General features: G+C 38.6%; 1 protein-coding gene and 1 long non-coding RNA gene across 4 annotated transcripts in view; one reads left to right on the top strand and one right to left on the bottom strand.

The window, feature by feature from the left end:
• RALGPS2 (Ral GEF with PH domain and SH3 binding motif 2) overlaps positions 1-11,061 on the top strand; it is a 216,654-nt gene extending 205,593 nt beyond the window's left edge. For all 3 annotated transcript variants that reach the window (XM_027868450.1, XM_027868449.1, XM_027868451.1), the window contains one exon: positions 10,397-11,061. In XM_027868450.1, coding sequence (XP_027724251.1) covers positions 10,397-10,426 — 30 coding nt within the window. In that variant the 3' untranslated portion in view covers positions 10,427-11,061. The remainder of the gene's footprint in view (positions 1-10,396) is intronic.
• Positions 1-24,241, bottom strand: part of LOC114047603 — a 33,229-nt gene extending 8,988 nt beyond the window's left edge. Inside the window, exons 1-2 of the long non-coding RNA XR_003569637.1 lie at positions 24,018-24,241; positions 5,280-5,360 (exon numbers count right to left, since the gene is read on the bottom strand). This is a non-coding gene — a long non-coding RNA (uncharacterized LOC114047603). The remainder of the gene's footprint in view (positions 1-5,279; positions 5,361-24,017) is intronic.
• Between the last annotated feature and the right edge of the window lie 949 nt (positions 24,242-25,190).

A 25,190-nucleotide genomic window follows, 5' to 3' on the forward strand; every position in this document is an offset into this window, starting at 1 on the left:
CTGACATAAACAGAGCATGTATCTGGGCTGTGGTAGCTTCATGAGGTTTGCCCAGCCTGAAAGCAGTTACTCACTTTGAGTTATTGAGGTTTTTATCACTATTGAATAATATTGAATAGCATTGTATATTAAGAAGATAGACTTATATTAAGAATCAGTTTAGGGGCAGCTAGGTGGTGCAATGGATAGAGCACTGGCCCTGAAGTCAGGAGGACCTGAGTTCAGGATCCAGCCTCAGACCAAACACTTGATACTTACTAGCTGTGTGACCCTGGGCAAGTCACTTAACCCCAAATTACCTAAAAATAAAATAAAAAAAAGAATCAGTATAGCATAATTTATCCCCTATTATACCTCCTTCATAGGATTTTTATAAGATTCAGCTGGACAGCAGGTATTAAGTTCTTTGCAGACTTTCTAGTGCCATATGAAAGCCATTTATGTTGATGATGATGAGTAAAGAAATCTAAGAAGCTGAGTAAGGAAATATGGCCAGGGTATTTGGATAAGGATCATTGGAGAAAGAAAGAAGTGATATTGTCATGGAGGCAATCTAGACCAGATTATCTTGGCAGAAGGAGGAATTAGATGTAGAGTTTAGGTTACTTCTTAGACCTGCACACAAGAAACAGTAATGACAGACTTCACCTGTTTGGATGTCTGCTAGAACTCCCTCTCTTGCAAAAGTAGAGGAACTGATGGTTATGACAAGCTTTAATTATAAATTCATCCTTCAAAAGGTAGAAGAAATAATTTGAACTGTTATTCTGGAGCTAATTCTAATTGACAAGGAGAAACTGGTTGTTGAAGTAGAAACTAGAGTAACCTAAAGGGCATGTGGTCACTCCGCTGTGAAGTTCATGATAAAGAAGAAAATTGATGGCAAACCTCTTCTTACACATTATGATCCAGCCATATCAGCCTACTTTCTATCTTTCTATTTATCACACTGTACAATGCTTCATTTCCATCTTTTTGCCTTTGGCTGTCATTCTTTCTTCTCTCTCTCCGACCCCTTTCCCCCTGCACTCCAGCTCACCTCTGTCTTTTACAATCCCTCATTTCTGGATATGTATCTCATATATGCCTTTATTTGTTTGGTTTTTATTCAATTGTATTTTCAGTTCCAAATTCATGCCTGTCCCCCTGCCTTTCCCACCACCCATTGACAAGGCAAGAAAAACAAAACCCTTTTACAAATATGTATAGACATGTAAAACAAATTTCCATATTAGGTATGGTTCCTTCTCTCTACCCATCCCTCCCAAAAAAGCAAGTAAAAGAAAGAAATGGAAAAAAAGTAAGTTTCACTGTGTACACTTGAGTCCATTATTTCTCTATCTGGAGGCAGAGGGTGGATATCATATTTCATCCTGAATCCCTTGGAATTTTGGTTGGTCATTGGATTGATTATCTTTACAACAACAATCCTGAGATATTATTATCCCCATTTTATAGATGAAGGACACTGAGGAATGAGAAAGGCAAAGTGACTTGTCCAACATCACACAGCTTATAAATTTCTAAGGTAGAATTTGAACCCAGGCCTTCCAGTGTCCAAGTACAACAGACTCTTCACTATGCCACATAGCTGCCTTGTAAAGGCAGAAGTTGGGAAGAGCATATCCCCGAAGGGCCAGGAGACTTGAAAGCTGTCTCTGTGAAGCTCTCAGATTGGAATAGAAGTTCCAGAAAGGTGTGAGAGATGTTTAAATTGTAGGCATCTTGAATCATAAAATGAGGTGACAAAATTAAAGTCTATAAATTGGACCTTCTAAGTCTTCAGATTCATATAGTTAAAATCTCTCTTGTTAAGGTGTGTAGCATTACTACAATTCTGTGTTACCCATGTGTCTCAAGTGTGTGGGTGTCAGGAAAGACCGCTGCTTCTAGTGGGAGGGCTACTGAGCCCTTTTCAGGACTACTTTCCACCTGTGGTGTCCACCTGCCACCCATCTGTCATCTGTGGCTCCAAGAAACTGTAGCATGCATAGCAGCCACACCCTGCTAAGCCATTTTTGCAGGGGAGCTCAGACTTGTCAGTGAATTAGGGGCTATTTTCCCCTGTCCCCAATGTGAACAATTTGTTCCAACAGGCCACGAAGGCAATGGAAGCAGGTGTGGAGTGCTTAGAGCTTGGTTAGACATCAAAGACCCCAAGGTCATCTACTGCACCCCGAGTCATCAACAGTCATTTGACTTTTGTATTGCCGCTGGACTTTGATGACTCTGAAAGGGAGAGTGAGGCCAACAACTTGACAGAGTTATGCCTCACTGAAGTCCAATTAATGTACAAGTTGAAAAACATCACCTTAACCATTTTACCATTTTTATCAGCCTTAGACGGGCAAGTAATGAAGCAGCAGGTGCCGATACCCTGGGATCTATAGTCACAACCCTGTACACAGGCGGTCCCGGCCGTAGGATCATCTTCTCTCTGAAGTGAAGCAGCAGTGGGATTCTGCATCCACCTGGGCGTCTGAGCTGCCTTTTAAGGACCACACTGCTCCCCTCCTAACGTGAGGAAGGGGCTAAAAAAGGTGCCCTAAAAAGTGTCTGCTTCACTCAATCCTGCACTGCTTACCACAGTAGACAGGGATCCCACCCTTCTGTGTCGAAACGCAAAAAAAGTACAAAAACGTTTGCAAAGATGATTCCATTCACCATTGGTACATGGAATGTGCACATTCTTATGGAAAACAAGAAATCCAGTAGACCTGAAAGATGAACAGCTCTTGCTGCAAGAGAACTGTACAGGTTTCATTCACATCCAAATAGTAGCCCTGAGTGAAACAAGGCTGCGAAATGAAGGCCAACTTACCAAAGTCTGAGCTAGCTACATGTTTTTGTGGAGTGACCACAGTGATGGGGAACACTGTGAACCTGGCATACGTTTCACAATCGAAACTAATCTAGTCAGGGGGCAGGAAGGTGGTGCAGCGGATAGAGCTGCAGCCTCGGAGTCAGGAGGACCCGAGTTCAAATCCAGCTTCAGACACTTGGCGCTAACTAGCTGTGTGACCCTGGGCAAGTCACTTAACCTTAATTGCCTCACCAAAAAAAAGGGAAAAGGAAAAAAACTGATCTAGTCAGCAAGCTTATATGCCTCTCAAAAGAAGTGAACAACAGGCTCATGACAGCGTGATTGCCATTTGCAGGAAAGCACCGTGCAGCCATTGCCAGTGCCTGTGCTCCCACCATGACAAACCCTGATGAGGTCAAAGAAGAATTGTGTGAAGAGTTGGAGGCCATCATCAACAATGTGCCAAAGGAGGACAAGCTTGTAGTTCTGGGCGACTTGAACGCCGGAGTTAGGCTTGGCAGGAATGGAGTAGGAAATACCAACAGCAAGGGCCACTTACTACTTGTGCATCTCATGACCAAGTGCGTCTCATCACCAGCACTGTCTTCTGTTTACCTAAACACAAAAAACTTCATGGATGCACCCTCACAGCAAACGTTGGCATTTAATAGACTATGTCTTTGTAAAGAGAAGAGACAGACAGGATGTGAGAGTGATGAAGGTGACGTGAGGTGCAGAAGGCTGGACTAATCATAGACTTATCCTCTCCAAGCAAAACATTTGCATTCAACAAGAGCAGCAGCCCCAAGGCAGAGAGGTCTACAAGAAGACCTAATGTCAACAGATTAAACCACTTCTCCCAGGGTGAACAGTTTGTTGCTGACTTGGAGGGAAATCTGAGCCAACACACAGTGGGCAACAGTGGAGCAGAAAAGGAGTGGGCAGCTTTCAGGGATTTGGTGTACAGCACTGCGTTGCTCATCTGGGTCAGAACACTCAAAAACATCAAAATTAGTTTGATAAAAATGATAGGGAAATTCAGAAGCTGCTAAACAAAAAATGAGAATTCCACAACATTGACCACCAGGATGATTTGTTTGTCTCCCTCTCTAAGAAGGCAGCATTTAACCCCATCAAAAGTAAAGTACAAGCAAAGCTTAGAAAAATGCAGGATTTTTGACTCAATGAAGAAGGCAGAGAACATTCAGATTTATGCTGCTAGTAACAATCCAAAAAGCCTTTATGATATCCAGACAGCTGTTTATGGGCCAAAGACCTACGGTGCATCTCAACTCCTCAGCACTGATGGAGCCAGATTAGTTATAAGAACATGATCCTGGAGAGGTGAGCTGAACATTTCCATAGCATTCTCAACAGACCCTCATCAGCCAATATGGAAGCCGTTGACTGTATACCTGAGGCTGAAGTCAGTCCCTCTCTAGCCAGACTTCCAACTGAAGAAGAGGTGTTGAATGCCTTTGGGCTCCTCTCCTATGGCAGAGTTCCTGGTGCTGATTCTATTCCAGCTGAGATTTAAAAGGCAGAGAGTCCACTGTTCATACAAAAGCTGAATGAAATTTTCTGGGTTTTATGGCAAGAGGAGGCTATTCCTCAGGAGTTCAAGGATGCCTGCATTGTCCATCTCTATAAAAGTAAAGGAAATAGATTGTTCTATGACAATTGGGGAGGGGGGGAAGGAGGGAGGAGCAGGAGATAATTTCTTTTTTAGTCCTTGCTGGCAAGATTCTTGCCAGAGTCCTCCTTAATAGGCTGATCCTTCATGTGGAAGATGGTCATCTACCTGAGAGTCAATGTGGCTTCAGAAAGGGCCGAGGAATGGGTGATAGGGTGTTTGCTGCCCGACAATCCTGGGAGAAATACCAGAAGCAGAACAGAGGTCTGTACACGTTTGTGCATCTGACCAAGGCCTCTGATGCTGCCAATCATGAGGGCTTGTGGGAGATCATGGCAAAATTTAGTTCCCTGGAGAAGTTAATTAGTATTGTACATTAATTTCATGATGGCATGCTTTCCTGGGGTCTGAATGGTGGACAATGCTCTTGCACTTTCCAGTCACCAACGAAGTGAAGCAAGGCTGTGTGCTTGTTCCCATGCCTTTTAGCATGATGTTTTCAGCAATGTTGTTAGAAGCCTTCAACGAGGACAAAATTGGCATCCAAGTCAACTACTGCACTGATGGTAAATTGTTTAACTTGAAAAGGCTAGAAGCCAAAACTAAAGTGGAAGAAGAGTTGGTAGGTGACTTTTTGTTTGCAGATGATTGAGCACTCAGTGCAGCCTCTAAGGTTGGATGCAGCTGAGTATGGATCAGTTCTCTGCTGCTTGTGCTAATTTTGACCTGGCAAGAAAAGAGAAGTTCTTACCCAGCCAGCACCACACCATCCATATTTGAAACTACTAATTAATGGAGAGCACAAATGGAGAAACTTTGAATGCTATGGATAAGTTCACTTACCTTGACAGTATACATATTGATAATGAGGTTGACGTACACATTGGCAGAGGTAGCTCAGCATTTGGGCGGCTCCAGAGGAAACTGTGGGAGAAAACAGGTATTAGACTGCCTACCAGACTGAAGATATAAAGAGCCGTTGTGCTGACCTCATTGTTGTATGCCTGTGAAATCTGGGCAGTATGCCAACACCACACCAGGAAACAGAACCACTTCCATTTGAATTGTCTTAGGATGATTCTGAAGATCATCTGGCAAGGTAAGGTACCAGACACTGAGGTCCTTTCTCCAGCTGACCAACCAAGCTTTCAAACTGTACTGCAGAAAGTGCAGTTCTGATGACTAGTCACATAGTTTGAATGCCAAACAGATATTTGCCTAAAAAACTCTTTATGGAGAAATCACACAAGGCAGGCGCTCACTTGGTGTTCAGAAGCAGCAATACAAGGACACTGTCAAGGTCTCTCTGACAAACTTTGCGATCAGTTGTGAGACATGGGAAACACTGGCATAGGACCTGCCAGCATGGTATGCCCATCAAAGCAGGTGCTGTGCTCTATGAGTAGAACAATGTCACAGTAGCTTAAAAGAAAAGTAGGATGCGCAAATGTGGAAGCATCACCACTCCAGATGTTCATATGGACTGTTTGTGCCCGACCTGTGGTAGAGCCTCTGAGCTTAATTGGTCTGATTAGCCAGTCAGACACACTGTACCTTGACCCCTGCATAGTAATGTCATTTTGATCTTCTTCAAGCGCAAAGGACCACAACCAATCATCTTTACAATATGCTGTTATTACATAAATCATTCTCGTGGTTCTGTTCACTTCACTTAATATCAATTCATACAAATTTGTACAGATTATTCTGCCCATTAGAATATAAGTTCCTTAAGGTTAGGGATTGTTTTCTGTTTTTCTCTGTGTCCACAGGGTTTATCACAATTCCTGGCACATAGTAAGTATGTAATAAATGCTTGAAAATGATTTCAGAAATAGTCTTACTGGGATCCAGTAGGCTAACATTTTACAGGAAGAATTACCCCGGGGGGACGAGAAGCTCTCCCAAATAAAATTAGAAAGACACAGAAGTGATCTCAGTTTAGAAGAAAAAACGTCACTCACTGCCTTACAGAGCCTGACATGAATGGGGACTTAATAACCAAATTTAGAAAAGACATGGCATGTATATAGTTGAAGTTCTCTAACAATTATAGTAGATATAGTTTAACCTTTTTAGAAAGCAATTCAAAATCATGCTAAAAGATATCAGTAAAGATTGTCAAGGGAAGATGGAAACAAAGGCAAGTAACAGAGAATGAAAACAAAAGGGCAGCAGGCTGCTTAGGGGATAGAAGTGCTGGGCATAGATTCACAAAGCCTAAATTCAAACCTCACTTGAGCCTTTGACATGATTATAAAAATCGTGAGCAAGTCACTTATCTGCTCAGATCCAGTCTCTCTCTGTACAGCCGAGATGATGATACTTAGACTACTACATACTTCACACGGTTGTCAAGAGGAAAGCACTTGGTAAACATAACATACTATTCTAATGTGAATGCTTATTATCATCGATCTCCATTGCTGAAGATATTTGAGTGGAAGCTTAACGACTTATTTTGGAGCATATTGTAAAGGAAGATTCCTGTTCAGGTACCTAGTAGACTAGATGACATTTGAGGCCACTTTATGGGGACATAAGAGAATATCTCCATAAAAGTTGTGTTAGGATTACCTAAGTCTGAAATGAACCGAAGCTGAGGACAAAAGGAAGAGTCATTTGTTCCGATTTGTTTGGGTTTTGTTTTGTTTTTAAGCTATTGTTGGGGAGTTAGGAGGGGATCAAAGAAGGAATAACACAGCTCTTCAGGGTAGAGCAAAGAAAGTTGAAGCCAGAGTGAGTAATGAATGACACAAGAATGGCCAGCCACCTCCAAGATTGCTGGAGATTGATTGAACTCTGTGCTCCAGTTTTCTCATTTGTGAAGTGGCAAATAATACTTGCCTCACAGGGTCATTGTGAGACTCAAATAAAGTAATTTGAAGTGTTTTGCAAACCTTCAGTAAAGTCGTTTTTCAGTCATGTCTGACTACTCTTCATGACCCCATTTGAGGTTTTCTTGGCAAAGATACTGGAGTTATTTATTTGCCATTTCCTTCTCCAGCCCATTTTGTAGATGAGGAAAGTGAGGCAAACAGGGTGAAGTGACTTGCCCAGGGTCACATATCTAGTAAGTGTTTGAGAACAGATTTGAACTTAGGAAGATGAGTCTTCGTGACTCTAGGCCCAGTGCTCTATCTACTGTGCCACCTAACTACCTTGTAAACTTTGGAGTACTATATAAATTTTAGTTTTTATTAATATTATTTGGTGAGAGAAACCTCTGATAATTAACTGTCAGGTCTCTCCTATAAGGAATCTGGATGAAGTAAAAGGCTATAAAAGGAAATATTATTTTTCCCATTATATTCCTATGGCTTTTCTATGACAAGACTCAACCATTAGCCTCTGAAGTCACTGCTGTAACAGTCAGTTTTCCATTCAGAAGCCAGAGAGGGTGATTTACAACTTTTGGTATCAAGATGGCTTCTAGAAATGAATTTATATAATAAAAAAATATTAGGTACTAGGTTGATGATGCCACATCTAAATATCAGTGTTTCCTTCACTGGTGCAAATTCATTTAGCATTTATTGAGATAAATACTCCACTAGAAATTCAAAGACAGAAACAAAATAGTCCCTGTCCTCAAAGAGTTTATGTTCTTCTGAGGGGCTACACAGGTCAGTAAATATGAGGTGATTTGGGCAGGAAGAGAACATTAATAACTAAGAGCCACCGAAAAGATTTCTCGTAGAAAGTGGTTCATGAGCTAAGTCTCTACAGTAGCTAAGATTAAAAGGCAGAGGTGAGGAATGAGCATATTCTACACATGACAGTACAGTCCTATACTGACTGAACCCAAACCTCCTGCATCTTCTCGTCATGTTCAGCGCTTGTCCAAGACTCCCTAAGTTTTCCAGAGATTAGCTAATCTATCATACTACAAGTCTTCCCCTGGTTCTTTTCACAGCTCTCTAATGCTGGTATAACAATTGGGCTGCTTACCTCTCTCTCTGTCCTAACTAGCTCCACTCCTATTTTCCTTGTACAAATAACATAATTTTCATGAAATAACATTCATCCTTCTATCAGGGTGGGTTTAAAAAATTGATAATGAGAGAAAACCTTTTAATTACATTATCACTGGAAGACAAAACTAACCACTATCTTCACTGACATTTCTTTTTAGAGATATACTCCAGAGGATTTACATAGAATTTTAAAGCTGTAAGACACTTTAAATATCTCAAAACACATTAATGTACTTTTTAAATTAAAACATTATACACATATAATCCAATCTAACCTCCTCTTTATATGTATGATAAGGAAATTGGAGCCCAGAGAAGTTATGAGTTGCCCATAGTTCTCTTCCAAGTTCAGGACGGGGGAAATGAGTCATTAGGGACTTGACCCTGTTGCTAAAATGGTAATGTCGGATGCAGAAAGACAACACAGTTATGTCATAGGGGAAAGCCTAAGTGTTGAGAGCTAGGTTATAGCTCTGGCTGAGCCACTTGCTAGCCGTAGGACTTTAACCTCTCTGAGCCTCAACTTTCTCATTTGCAAATTGAGGACGATAGTGCTTTTTCAACAACATTTTATAAACGTAAAACATGCAAACATGAACTGCTATTTTTGCTTATTCATCATTCATCATCCAACATAGGTGGGAAATAAGATGAGGCACGTAAGTGAATTTTCCAGATCACTGACGTTCCAGGACTTTATTTTAGCCACTTGGAAAAAAAAAAAACCCACTTTCTAAAAGAAACTATATAATTCCTTGCCTTCTAACTGAACATAAGCTTTTTTTTTTAAATTCCTAAAGGTCATTATGAACTCTTCTGTCATATATAAATGTGTTGTAAAAGGGTGATACTTCAGAGGCTATTGAGGTACATATTATAGTGGGAATGAACCCTAAACTGCTGATTTTTAGTGCATGGACTTGGTAATATCAGTTTTGGCTTTATGAAGGGTCTTTTTCACTTATTTCTTATTTCATGGATGTTTTCCTAAGTAGAGTAAATGATCTCTTAAATAAAATGTTACCTCAATACAATAACTTCTTTTTGGAAAGTACATTAATTCTTTTAGACTTTTTTTGTTGGTTTAGTCCCATATTGGAGGCATTGTCTAAGTGGAATACATAAAAGAGTAAACACACTCTCTACCACCCTCAAGTAATTAGACTGCTAAAAATAGCTCAAACATGGACTGAAACAATATATTACAGAGAACCAGAAGAAAAGTAGTGTGGCATCTGCTCTGGCTTCCTTTAAGTCCCAATTAAAATCCCACCTTCTATAGGAAGCCTTCTCTTAACCCTCTTGATTCCAGTGCTTTCTCTTTTTTAGTTATTTCCTGTTTATCCTGTATATAGCTTACTTTGTGTATATTTGTTTACATGTTGTCTCCCACGTTAGATTGTAAGCTTTTCGAAGTCAGAGACTGTCTTGCTTCTTTTTGTATCCCCAGCATTTAGTACAGTGCCTGGCACATAGTAGGCACTTAATAAATGTTCATTAGATGAATTTCTATCCTTCCTCTAGTAGAGTCAAAGCACTTCTTTTTCACGCATTAATTCACTACAAAGATTTTAGCTAAGCTTTATTTGATCTGTATGTCTGTGTTGTGTTTTTTTTTCTTCTAGCCCCTCCAAAATGGAGGTATCAAATTCGCTGCCAGCAAAATTGCAGTACAGCCACCAGTTTAAAATATAACTGGGAAACATTTAACAAACTGAACAGAAGTATAATACAACATAAATCATTTGTGGGGGTTTTAAGTCAATATGCAGCTCACAGGGGTAGGTTTCTATTTGAGTTTGACACCACTGTACTAGACTGAGAATGTTTTTAGTATACTATATTCATGTTTTTTGTAATTTACAATTTGGGTTCTCTGGATAATCTCAAATTAGAAAGTTTGACATGGGCTTCTTGCCTAAATGACCTAAAATGCTGGGACAGTTTGACAAAAATAAAAGTCATAATTGTTATGTTTTTCAGGTTCCTACCAACTTGATGACTTTTGAATAAAAGACAGGGTAAAAACCTAAAAAAGAAGACAGGTGAACTGTGGCTCAAAGTGTGGAGGAAGGACCTGATGAGTGGGTGCCAGCTATACAAATCTGTGCCAGGACAGAGCCTGCGGGCTCAGCCTCTAGACTTTGGAGAACTGAACAAACAAACAAACAAAAAGCACTAATTTCAGGGAATGGACTCACAATGAGTGATATTCCCAAAGTGAAAAATTGGAGTTGCAACATGAACTGCCATGGACCATGCTTCTTTTCTCTGAACTGACCTGTGGAAACCACTGCCTTAAAGAGTGAAAGGAAAAACAACATGAAACACCAAATAGTGTGTGTGAGACTTCTGGCGGTGCTGTGCTTAGGGTAGATTGTAGCTAGTTTGCATTTCTTTTAACTTTCTACTAATTTTGGAGGGGGGGAGGGAATCACATTTTTTAGATATTCTTTAAAGAAAAGAGTAAAACATTTCTTAAGGGTTACATTAGGAGCTGGGTTTGAACTGTGGATGTAAAGAAATTTTCACATTTTAGGGATTATACCAGCAGCCCACTTTAAGAACTTCTCTCATACTCCATTCATCTGTAGCCCCATACTTTCTCTCAGACCAAGAGTGGAAGAACTGTAATTGTAATAATGTGATTGGGGGGGTGGGGGAGGGGTTGTTGTTGTCAATGTTTTTATTGTTGTTTTAAACACTAAACTTGCAATTCTTAGTACTGTATGGGGAACATTATTTTCTGCAGGAGACACAAAGGCTAAGTAGTCATACACCAGACCCTGGAGTGGGGAAGGGGAAGTTGTTTTTTATTGAAAGATCCAGAAAAGCATGGATGTTTCTAACTGGGTATAAAATTTAGTCCCATTGTCTGATTCTACGGGCATTTGCATTATTGAATGACAGGGAGAGAGACTTAGGAGAGGATTATAATCTTAAACTAGACATCTTACCCAAAGGTGATTTCATAACCATATGACATAATTGGAAGGATCATCCACTTTTCCAGTCATATGTTGTTTATGTCAATAAGATGTTACATACCTGATGAGATCAGAATTCCAGAACTTTCCTTTTATAGTGTTTAAACTACAGAGTGCCAGAGTTTATTTTCTTGAAATTATTCATTTTAATTATTATTCAAGAAGAAACTCAGTAGCACATTGGTTTAAAGTCTTCCCACTGTGTACATGATTTTGGTTTTTTTAATAAATTGAACATGGATTTTTTTTTTTTACCTTAAGATGGATGTAGTAAAACAGTCATTTTGAAAGGGAAAATATATAATGTATGAATGAATTTGAGACAGAGATTAAATCTAAAAACCTTCGTTCTTCTACAAGTTACCCTTTATAATAAGACATTTTTCTAGAAACTTAGTAAAGACCTTTAACAGGAAATCATATCCTATTAGTTAAATTTTATATCTATGTTTTAAATTACCAAATTGTGCTGTCTTCTATGCAACACTCCATTTAACTAGAGAAATATAAAGAGAAGAATAATAATTACAATACAGTCTAAATCCTATCACCTCAGAACTTCAAAGCGAGCACTTGAACAAGGATTAACTATTTGGTCAGCTACACAATTATCATTCAGTAAACTTTTGCAGCCCTTTTACATTTTAAAAGTAGCTCAAATTAAGAAATAACACATGACATTTTCTAGAAATTGATTTATATCTCCATATTCCTTTTATAAAATTAGCCTAGTGTAAAATGAATAATTTTACACATATTTTTTTAGGGGGTGTTACCTTTTTTTTTTCCTTTTACCATAAGTATTTAGCCCTTGATCCTGTGAAATTTTAAATAGGTAATATTATTAAACCCAGAAATAAATAAGGATCAATTCTGGTGAGAAAGGGGATGTTATGATGCCGAAGTCTTTCTAAGTGTTAAGTTCTGTAGATTTCTTTCTGTTTCTGAAAAGGGTGTAGCAATTGCTTAGTATATATCTGATATAAGGCAGTTAGAAACAACATTTGATTTAGTGTCCATTATCTTCTGTTTTTGTCTATTGTATGAGATAATGGTTTTGACTTCAAAATGTTTTATTTTAGAAAGTGACATGAATTGGAAGATGGCAAAAAGAGTATCATTTTTCAATTCATGCGTCCTCCAAGTCTGACCCATGTTGGGTATATAGCAAAGACACCATCTGCATAGCCAGCAGTATTACTATGTAGACTTTGCACATCTTTAATTTTTGTCTTTCATTTTTTTTAAATTCCTTAATGTGTTTTGTTTCTTTTCAGAAATAAGTGTTTTTGACAGTGTGTGTACTTTAAAAGAGTTAGTATAGAGATACCTGTGGATTTTTAAATATATATAAGCTAATGTTGCAGGCTAACCATTCTGTTCTCATGTTAGAGCGAAAATATGCAACTGAGAGTCAGAGCCTGATGTCATAGTTTTGCCAAAGACAGAACCATGTTGTGTTGGAAGGTGTGTTTGATATTTTCAACTCTTTAATCCACTTACACATAGAAGAATTGCCAAATTTGATTGTAATGATTCCACTTGACCCACAAATACATTCGAGATTCTTGATTTATCTCTTACTTCAGATTGGTCCATTTCTGGGAACTTGTCATTGATGCCAAAATTATCATAATATTTAAAACCAATTACAAGTAATAGTCATCAATTAAAACATTATAGGTACCAGCCAGAAGTTCACTGTTTTTGTTTTACTGATGTTCATTCAAATGAATTTCCTAATACAGCAAAATCACTGAAGTTCTACCAAGTTTCCTAAGTGGTTCATTGGAAGATGAGAAGTTTTTTCCTATCTTATTAAGCCTGCTGTCATTTCAATTTCTATGTGTTTGAAATAAGATCATAAATGTGTCCTTTTTTTCCTCCCTCCTCTTACCCAGAATATACTCAGGAGGGAATTTAAATTGATTCAGGGAATAAACCCTAGAACTTACATGTCCAAAAACCCTGAATGGACATCAACAAACACTTCATTTGAGGCACATGTTTTACAACTCTGACATCGAAGTGTATTTTTAGTGTAGAAATAAGACCCCCAATTCTAAAAGCTCAGGAACAAAAGTAAATTTCATTTTACTTGGAACGTACACATTTGCTAGTGATTCCCATGCATGTTCAAGTCTTACATGCTGTGTCTTCAGAGTATTATTTTTAGAGAACTCTCCACATTGTCAGGCCTAAAAAAGAGTTGGGCAAACACACCTTCCTTTTCTCCATTGTGCAAATGTTAGTTGTATTGACGTTATAGAAAGGGATCCAAACAATTTGAATTCGAGTATTCTTTCTTCCTAAGCATGTGCTTCATTTTTACAAAACTATTTCCTGTGGAAAATGCCATATGACTACTGCACTATGTACTGTATGAACTGTGTTGATATTTGATATAGGTACATGTTCAATCTACTGAAAGCAAGGATGATTATAGCAGCACAGTATTTGTACTGATTTTTAATCGTCTTCCAAAAGACTTATTAGAGGGCCATAAGAAGTGTTAGGAGACTGATTGAAATGCATTATGTTTTGGGTCCTTTAATAAGTAATCTTCTGGATCCTATCTGCTCTTCTTTGCTGTGTGTTTCAAGTTTTATCTGACTATTCAGGCTTATTTTAAATTTTTCCTGTCCAAACTATACTTAAGTTTGTTTGTTTTTAAATAAGACCCTGTGCTTTACGTGTTTATTGCTGTACAGATAGAAGCTATCAAATGAAAAATGAATCAAAAACAATGGAACACTTGCTTTTTTGACCAAAAAGAGGCTCTAGTTCTATTGTTGGTTTCCCAGCCATTTCCTGAAGCACAATTAAATTACTAGTCCAACAAAACATCTTGCTCAGAGAATGAGGTAATAACTACAATAGTGTTGTCTATCAGAAGGCCTTTTCTGTTCCAACAAAATCTCAGGCTCTGAAGGCCCAATAAATAATTGGATCCCTTTTTACAAATGGAGAATTTGATTATGTCCTGCTAGAACAGTAAGATGACTCTTCTAAGTCTAGATGTGACAAAGCACGTGTTGATGTCTATCTGGCTTTTTCAGTGACATTTTACTGTGCGTTTTTCTTTTGTTTAGATTTATATTCTTTCTAAAAAAAAAAATCAGATTGTTTTCACAGTCAATGTGGTATATACTACCTTCTCTAGACTTCTGAATGTGAGAACTAGTATTAAATCACATTGATGATGAATTATTCTCCATGTGAAATCAGTCTTTTAAAAATTATTTAAATGCCTTTTTTTGTTTTCTTTTCCCCAAAAATGGCTTGTGTCTTAGAAGGCGTTCTACATGGAGGGTTCTAATAAAAGAGATCTGTATATACAAACACTGAGCTTATTGAAAGGGTAGATTCGAGTTAAAGTGTGAGAAAAATTTGGTCAGTGCCTTATCAATTTGAAGACCAATTCTAGGGCAGAGAGTATGACAATAATCATTTGCGTGCTGAATCCTCTTTTTTTCAAGAGTATGTGCTATCCCTATCTCCACCAACTAAACCTGTCTAAGACTGAAAAAGTGTGTAAGTAAGTGACTCTAGGTTATTATCAGAATCCTCCTTAGAGTTTTGAGCCTTTTTAGACATACTACCTCTCTGTATGCCCCTCTGTCCTGTACCTTAAACCTTATCATTAAACAAATCCTTTAAAAAAAAAAAAAACAAATTTGAGAACTATCTGATGTGTTGTTAAGAGATGCCCCTGTCAACCTAGAATAAATACAAGGTCTTTCTCAAGAGTTTTGGGAAAGGATAAAATGTAACCAGAGAAAAGGTATTAAGGGGAAACCATTCCATAGTTGCTAAAATCTTGGGCTAAGAGGACTAGCTCTTACTTCAAGATTGTCTGTAAAATGGCCAGAAATGAGACCTCCTTAGTTTGCTTAGTCATTCTTTAAACTAGTCATCTTTATGTTCTCTTGAAAATATAACAGGAAAGCTAGACATCATCAGCATAAGCTTCCTAGTACCCTTGTTTAATATCTTTTAAAGCTTATAAAATAATGTTTCCCTTTAATTTTACAATCATTCTTTAGTGAAAACTAGTTTCAAGAACAATCTTTCACCAAAATTTATGTAAGCATTATTTGAATATAAGAGGATTTTAAGCTCAGAAGACGTAACATGAGGAGAGGAAATAAATGAAATTAGCTTTTACTAATAAAAACAACACTTTTCTAAAAGTTTGGAGCTTTTACTTCTGAATTCACAAGAATGGCGCCACTGTTCAGCTAATTCACTGCACTAAAATGTTCGCATTTTAAAGGGCTAGTGTGATGCAGAACAGGTATAATCAACTATTCAAAGGGTCTTTGAAGCCCAATAAAAAGTTAACCAGGTCCTTTGGTGTTATTAGCAGAGCGAAATTTAAATTTTGAGTCCAACTATTTGTACTGCAGAATAGCGGTGGGATTGTTGGAATGGAATAGTGGGATGTGGCTTTGGCTGAATGCTTTTCCTGAATTAACAAGCCAAAAGCAACATGACTATTAGGTGCCCTTTCGATGCTAGGTAGCCGGTGTTAAGTTTCCACTTACGGTATACGTCTTACTAGTGCTATTCACAAATATGATCCAGTGACAGTATATTAAGCAAATAAGTTGCAACATAATGGAAGAGAGGCTCTAGAATGATACCTGTTAATAAATTACCAGGATTTCTAGGGCCTTTGACACCTTGACTATTGACAAACTCGTTGCTTCAAGACCTACTAGAGTACATGTGGGGAAGAGAGAGTCATACACCTTAATCTAATGAGGATCAGAATCTGTGGGAATCAGTATCCAAGTAGATATGAAATAGTGTTAATATGCAGTAAACACAAGCCATTTTTATTCCTTTTTATCCATAACCCCAGGGTACAGTCACAGCCATGATAGAGAACTCAATTGCACTATGACCTCATTGAGTGATGTGCATCTTGGCTCTTTGGAATTTTTGTTTCTTTTTAATATGTGAGTGTGCGTGTGATGTGTGTTTGCATAAGCTAGTTTAAAATGAATTTAAGTGCAGATTTCAGAAATCTTTCTACTGAAAATAAATTACTTAAAATTTAGATAGTGCAGAGTATTGTCTTCATTTTCATTTTGGTCGCTTATAGCTATGGAAAACTCATTCTAGACTATCACTATCCAACTATGCGATCTTGTGGAAATCACACTTCTCTGAGCCTTGGTTTCTTTATCTATAAAATGTTGAGAGACTGCACCAGATCAGGGATTCTTAACATTTTTTTGTGCCATAGACTCCCTTAGAAGTCTGGTTGAAACCTTTGGATCTCTTCTCAGTACGTAATACAAAGAGAAACCAGTTAAATTAAAATACAGTATTATATGAAAATAGTTATCAAATTATTTCTTAAAATGAGTTCTTAGAGTTCATGAGATAATCTCTTAAAGTCTCTTAGAACTGATAATATTCTGTGATGCTTTGATCATTTCCAGAAGACTTAAAAATACATACTCGGTATTTCTGTGCCCAGTATGATGCTTAGATATTATGCTGGGATACAGAAGTATGTGACATAGTCTTCTCCTTCCAAGAGTTTATAATCTGCTGGGGAATACCAAAACTAACACATGAAACAGGGGAAAAAAAAACCTATATGCCAATTTGGGCTGGAGTAGTAAGAGAAGACTTAGGGAGGAGGTAAGACTTCGGCTATCCCTTGAAAACAGGGAGGATTTAGGTAAGAGAAGGTGGCATTCCAGAGAGGGAAAGTAGTGAAGGTGGTAGTGGCAAATAAATAGCTAAGAGACAAACAACTGGAATAAAGTAGGTATTGGAGTGCTCGTTAACAAGACTGGACAAATAGATATTGGGGCCAGATAACAAAAGAGCTCAAAAGCCAAGTAAAGGGGGAAAAATTAGGAACAACTTGACAAGGTTTTCCAAAGCAAGCCAACATACAGCAATACACAGTGACATTAATGCAGAAGTGGGAGTGGCTAGAACATCAAATACTTGGGAATAGAAGCAACGGTTCTCAAAAGAAGAAACAACAGTCTTTGTTGTGCAGTCGTGTCCGACTCTCTGTGATCCCCATGTGGGGCTTTCTTTCTTGGTAAAAATACTGAACTAGTTTGCCCTTTCCTTCTCCAGCTCATTTTACAGATGAGGAAACTGAGGCAAATGGGGTTGTGACTTGCCCAGGGTCACTAGTAAGGGTCACTTGCCCAGACAGTGCTAGTAAGTGTCTGAGGCCAGATTTGAACTCAGGAAAATGAGTCTTCCTGACTCCAAGCCCAGCACTATATATCCATTGGGCCACCTAGCTGCTCCTTACATTTATTACATATGTAAATAAAAATTCAGAAACATTGAATCACGACCCTCCTACACACACACGAATATTACACAACTACTCTGTGGAGAAGATTGTGCGAGGCACTTTGGAAGACTTAAAAGTTGAAGTAGGACACAATCCATCTCAGAAAATAGCTGGAGAGACCTTGGAGAAATCACCATGTCCAGCCAATATGGTGGCATGGGATTCATGGCTGCACTTGTGAATGAAGATGGAACTACTATGGAAGAGATTCTGAGAGATGTGTGCTGTCATCCAAGATTAAGTAATGCAAATGCGAATTGGGGATGAACATAGGGATACCAGAAACTAAAACCAAAAGGAAGTTAAAGGAGTAAGATGTTCACAGATGATTCAGATAGAAGGACTCAAGTCCCAAACTATGAAAAAAACAAAAGGACAAGAAGTTTCAGCTGGGTGGTAGCATACCAGGGCATGGTGGCCATTCCTACCTTTACTTTCCTTAAGGGACGGAATTGCAGAAAACTTAGTTCAGCTTTAACACAAGTTTTGGAAGAATATACTTTAATATATGATGTTCATTGCTGGGATGGTAATAGCTTGGGACCCAATTCAAACACTGCTAAACAGATTAAGCAAAGACCCTTGTTCAACTCTTTACATTGTCCTTGACAGATGCAAAAGTTTATATGGAAACAGTTGAATAAAAGGAAATCTACAGTCAAAGCCTGATTCAATGGGGTAAAGAAAGTTAATGATCCAGGACAAATCTCTGACTAAGCATATTTTTACCCCAAATATAATAGTCATTTCTCAGAGGATCCTCAGATGCCTGTTTAAAATTTTGACAAGGAAAAAAAATTACCAAATATGAAAATATTTCTAAGTAATCTGTCTCACAAACATAGCAAAGAGTAGTGTGTATATAAGGAGAGGGAACAAAATGAGATATAAACATCCCAACTGTGTTTTGACACATTATGATGCATAATAGCTTCTGTAATCTTCAAAATATTTAAAACAAATGACATTATGTTTTGTTCATATTCATTTTTCATTTTATGAAAAACATCATAATGATTGATTTTTTTCATGGCCAGTATTGGTACTAATTTAGAAAGCACATGTCCATCCTTTCTTGGAAAAAACTGTAAACTACTGAAGTATAAGGTTTTGATCATTTTTATGTTGGTTTGCTTAAGTTGTTTTCAGGGGTTGTATGCTGGGCAACTGCTAACCAGCTGCCATCAACAGGGTAGGCAAGCCAGCCTAAATGAAGCAGCTAGGCATCCTGACAGAGGGACAAAAGGATGTGTATAAGACACCTCAAAGCACTCTCAACACCTTCACCATGACTTCTTCCCTTTGAGCCCTGTTGCCCAAGAGCCCCAGAGATGGAAGCACCCCACAGACCATAACCTGCTTCCAGCCCAGCCCTTATAAACCATCACTAAAGGAGGCAACTCTTGTATGTTATCCCAACACCAACTGCCACTGATGGACAGAAGCCCAAGAACCTCAGGAATAATAGTGTCCCCATGCCAGTCACCTCTGTTCTAGCCTAGCCACTGCAGTCATCAGTCAATGGAGCAACTCCTGTGGAAGAGGGGCTTAATCTCTCATCACTATCAACACCAACTACCACTAATAGGCAGGTAAGTCCAAGAACCCCAGGAAGAACAGCTCCCTCCCTCACACCCCAGAACATCAACCCAACCTTCCTCCTACAACCATCATCCAAGGAATCAACCATTGTGAAAATATGACCTGGCAACTGCCTGTGTAGGTACTGAAGCCTCCACCTCATTGGCAACCACAGCTAATTGAAGATTTGGGAAAGAAAGTCCTCCCCACCAAAGTCGTTGACACTGTCAAACGATTCAACATCCAAAACAGATAAGATTTTGGAATGACGTTAAAGCAGCTAAGTTCCTTGAGAGCAGGGACTGTCTTGCTTTTCATTTTGTAACCCCAGTGCATAACACACTGCTTAATATATAGCAAATGCTAACTAAATTCCTATCCATTCATTAATTAGGAAAGATTCAAATATAAGTACATTGAGGTTTTGTATTGGATGTCAAAAAAAATATATCAATTAAAAAAACTTGTACTATAGTGTTTGTGATCAAGAAATGAGAGGCCAAAAGTGTTATATTGCTCAGAAGTTTCAAATTGTGAATATTTTCTTCAAGAAGAAAATGAGAAGGTACTGAAACATCACAAGTTCTGAACAGTATCATTTTTTAAAAATGAAATTGACTGCATATTAACAGATAGGAGATGACTTCAAAATCAGCTGTCTGTATACAGTAGTTTTGACTGGTTAAAGCAGAGATCAAAATCAATGCCAATTTAGAATAGGTAAAAGATAAGACTGCACCAAAGAAAAATTTGAGTGGCTCTGGCCTGACGTGTTTGAACAAACTTTCAACTCATAAGAGAGAGAGAACAAGAAATAGATAAAATAGTAAAGATAATTTTAAGGAGGAGCCCTAGGCCAGCTATGTCTTTATTCATCTCCAGTCTGTACCCCTGACTCATCTCCAAAAGCCTCTCTACCATACTATACAGAAACCTCTTCACCCTGAAAGTACCCAGCAACTGGACTACTCCCATGACATTTATACTCTCTCCCTCTGATGATTGGTCCCTTCCAGAGCTTCCATTTTAAGGAGGAGGTCCTTCATTCCTCTTCAAGCTATACTTGCTGACTCTCTGGACTTTCCCTACCATGCCCTTCATCATTCCATCATTGCTACTCCCTCACCTTCCCTGTTTTCAGCATCCTTTTGTATGTTGTCTCCTCTCTGCTTATTCTCAGTCCTTAGCACAGTGCCTGGCACAATACTAAGCACTGACTAAATGCTTGTTGACTTGACTATGGCATTGACTATTGCTTAGAGAAGTTTAACCAGTACCAAAAGTCACCACAACAAGGGAGTCAAAAGGCCACCCTAACCACCACAAGCAAACACTCTTTCTCCTTGCCAAGCAGAGAAATGTGACTGTAAAGGGCAAATACAGGGTTAGAGTGCAAGTTTATTTTGCGAACATTTTAAAAGATAATGATGGAAGAGTTTGAGCAATATCTCCTACAAAACAGCAAAAAAAAAAAAAAAAAAGGCACTTGAGGACAAAGAAAGATGCCTACAGAGAACTTGACAAGATCCAATTAAACTAGATCATCTTTAGTACATTCACGGACGGAACTGGAACAAGAATAATAAAAAGATGGAATAGATCTGCTGGTATTTTAGAGCAATTTATTCTAATACACAGAGTTAGAGGAACTAACATATTTGCACTCTACCATGAATGTTAGGTACCCTATGTACTCTGTGAGAATGTGGCAGTGACATTGAAGGAGGTAAAGATTGGAAAGCAACAACATTACCAAATACAGAATAAACCTCTGCTACAGGGGACACAGTTTTAAGGATCCTCAAAAGTCAATTTTCAAGTTATGTCAAGAAAGAGAAAACAAACAAAAAAAAAATAATAGATGATATTTTAGCAGAAAATAAAGTGACCCAGAAGAAATCAGCCAATTCTGATTCATACCTATTTCCTCATCTATTCTCTCTGAAATCTTTATTAGAATGGTCCGTGGAGCTACTATTAGTCAACAAATATAAGTGCCTACTATGTACAAGGTGACAACTAGATAGTTCAGTGAATAGAGTCTGGACTCAGGAAGACCTGAATTCAAATCTGGCTTCAGACACTAGCTGTGTGACCCAGACACACAATCACTTAACTTCTGTTTGCCACTAGAGAAGAAAATGGCAAAACCACTCCAGTATCTTTACCAAGAAAATCCCATGGACAGCATGTCCATAGAGTCACAAAGAGATACGATTGAATAAATGTACAAGGCACCATGCTAAGTGCCAGGGATACAAAAAAAGACAAAAGACAATCCATGCTCTCAAGTAGTTCATGATCTAAGAGGGAGAGACAACAAGCAAACAACTATTTATGAACAAGATATATTCAGGATATCAGAGGCCTTGATATAAACATGAGAAAGGAACAGCCAACATTTGCCAACTGTTTTCTTCAGCAAACCATGCTTTCATAATCACGGCTGACAAGGAGATACAGAGACTATAAATCCCAGTTGATTTCATAAAAATAACTTGCTCAGTAAAGCAAAATACATACTTAAACTGCTCAAATGCTCAAGTGGTTAAAATCATCAAATGTAGCATCTCCCGCATGTCAGAAGTGTACAAGATTCCATAGCAGATACAACCACAGAAATAATTTTGCTTAAAAAAATCCACTGTATAGCAGCATCAAGTGAGGCAACAAACAAGGAGACATATTTACTAAAGATTTTTAACAGTCATGAAAGCTGTCCTACCCAGAGTCCAAAAGGAAGAGGGATTCTAAATTAAAAGGTGAAGTTCTCCAAATGCTAACAGACTCTAGAAATGGAAGGGACCTCAGGCACCTTCTCATCCAGTCTGTGTCTCACCAAAAATTTTCTCTACAACATTCCAGACAAATGATTTTTCCACCCCTGGCTTGAGGCTTGGAGACCTCCAGTGAAAGCGAACCCTTTAAGGAAACTCATTCCTTTTTTGGACAGTTCTAATCATCAGGATATTTTTCCTTTCCTCCAGCCTAAATCTGCCTCTCTGTGGCTTCTACCCATTGCTCCTAGCTCTACCCTGAAGAGCCAAGCAGAAGGAATTTAATCCATCTTTTCCACGACAGCTCCCCAAACACTTGAAATTATCAGTCACTAAGTTTTCTCCGAGCCAAAATATCTCCAGTTCTTTCAGCTGATCCAATCCCTTAACCATGCTAGCAGCCGTGCTCCAGTTTGAATATGCTTCCTGAAATGTGACACCCTCCCCCTCCATCCCAATCCCCAGGACTAAATGTAGTGCCCCAAATGTGATCTAACAATGGCAAAATACAATGAGACTATCCCTCCCTCTTTTAATTCAATAAATATTCGTTATGTGCAAGTCATCGTGCTAAGTGCTTTAGGGATGCGAAGATAAAAATGAAACATTCCTTGTGCTCAGGAAACTTCCATTCTGCTTACTGGGAAAATATATTCTGAAGTCTTGTACTCAATATGAATCAACAATGGGATAAACCAAGAAGGCTTAACATGACCTCAGGTTCATTGAAAGGCACAGTGCCCAGGATGGCACTTACTATAGCCAGTGTAACCTTGAGAAAGTCTCTCCACTGGGGACCAAGTGCTTTTGATATCCCAGGCCCTGGGGACACAAAGGAAGACAAAAGCACAAAAACAGTGCCTGTCCTCAAGGAGCTTGGCTGGTTGGTTAGTTGGTTGGTTTAGTTTTTGATTGGTTGTTGTCTTTTCTCAAAGAGGACCAAAATGACATCACCATGATAGAGTCAAGTTACAGTGTTACAGACCAATATGAGGTTGGAATGCTCTACCACAGGTCAGGCACAAATAGTCCATGTGAGCATTTGGGAGCTTACGTGCTGATGGGAGAGACAACATGTAGAATAGATAGTTACAGTCTAGAAAGAAGGTCATCTTAGAAGGGAAGGCTCAAGTGACTGGGGTACCAAGAAGTCCTCCAACAAAAGGTGGTATTGGAGCTGAGGCTAGGGGAAAAACAAAAACAACAACAGATGTCAAGAAGTGGAATTGAGGAGAAAGAGCACTCCAAGCACAGGAAACAGCCAGTACCAGGACATGGTGAGGTATAGTGTGTAGTGAGCAAGAAAGAGAAAGTAGGATAATATTAATCAACTGTAGAGTGTAGATGTGAAAGAGTAGAGTGTGCAAAGACTGGACCACAGAACTACGCTGTGAAGAGCTTTAAAGACCCAAAAAAGGATTTGATACAGGATCCTGGAGGTGATAGAGAACCACTGGACTTTATTGTGTAGGGGACAGGGCAGTGACATGATCAGACACTTTAGAAAAATCATTTTAGTAGCTATGTGGAACTAAATATAAGACTTTACATTTATCTCTATTAAATTGCATCTTTAGATTCAACCCAAGACTCTAGCCTTTCATGATCTTTTTTGATTTTGGCATTACCACTCAGTGTGTTAGCTATCCCTCCTCGCTTAGTCATCTGAATTTTCTGTTGAGCATGCTATCAATGCCTTTCTCTAAAAGTCAATTATAAAAAATGTAAAACAATACATCAAGCCCAGATCTCTGGAGGTCTTCACTAGAGATTTTCTGCCACATTAACAATGAGCCCTTAACAACTACTCTGTAAATCCACCAGTATGACCAGTTCTAGATGATAATGATGATGATGATACCCAAAACTTATATAGTACTTGCTATGTGAAGCCCACAAAAAAATATTTAAGAGCTCACCTGAGCTTGTCTTTTGTGTTCCCGATGACAGCAGTGAGAAGAAATAGTTTGCCGCTGGTTGTATTTTGAAGTTTTCGTGAACTTTTTCTTCTACCAAGGTTTGACTTCAGTTTCTCATCACAGCATGGAGGTGTCACCCTGGGCTCTCAAAGGCTATGCCAGCAGAGAACATGCTCTAGAACTCCTTGCAAACTGGATGGATTTCAGTATAGGCCTGATGACAAATGGAGGAAGCATGCACATCACTGACATCACAGATCCATGACGTATTGTAGCCATAAAACTTTCAGCTGTCCTTAATTCTCATCCTCCATCCTCATTTCTTCTGGCTCAAGTCCTGGAGCTAGAGACTCATGCAATTTTACATCAGTGATTTAAAGGATAAAAGTTCATGAGTTTATACTGTACAAATATCCTTAAACAGGAAAGTTCCCTACTACATTTTTTAAAAGGTTTCATTTATAAAAATTCAGTTTTCACTCAATATTTCACTTAAAATCCTGCATTTACAAACTTAACAGGACATCAAATGTATCTGTTGAATTACATTTTCATGGGAACTTATTTTGCTGAATCAAGAGGCAATTATAATTATATAACCCCACAGTTAAAGGGGCAGTTGGCAGAGCCAGGTTGGAAAAGAACAGGGCTGTAAAGGACTGGCACACATTCTGTGCTAAAGCAACAGTGTTTTCTCTGAATACATTGCCCATGATTCCATCTGTTCCACATAATTTCTCTCTTGCTAGAATTTGCTATTAGCAAACGTTAAATGCAGCTTCATGGTTCAGATCAATCACCATTGATTTGGGGTCTACTTCTGTCCCAGCTAAAGGACAGTTGCATCTTGAAATGATAGATTCCCCTTACTGCCTCAGAGAATGTAGAACAGGGAACAATCACCCCCTTAGCTTCTCCTTTATCAATTCAAATGATGTCATGACTTTTTTCTGAACTGCTTCCTGAAAGGGAACCGAAAAGAAATGATTCATTAATCCCACCCTGGTTACCATGTGGCCGTGAGCACACAGCATCTAAAACACTATTGAGGCAAATCTGAATTCGGGTGTGGGTTTTCTCTTTTGTGTTTTTTCTTTCCTGACCTTAAGCGAGTAAATATCTATCTTGAGATAGAAATTCCAGGCTTGGAGGAGACCTTGTAAGTTGGAGAGC

The sequence above is a fragment of the Vombatus ursinus genome, unplaced genomic scaffold (assembly GCF_900497805.2).
Source record: "Vombatus ursinus unplaced genomic scaffold, bare-nosed wombat genome assembly UNPS02014789.1, whole genome shotgun sequence".
Classification (NCBI taxonomy): Eukaryota; Metazoa; Chordata; class Mammalia; order Diprotodontia; family Vombatidae; genus Vombatus; species Vombatus ursinus.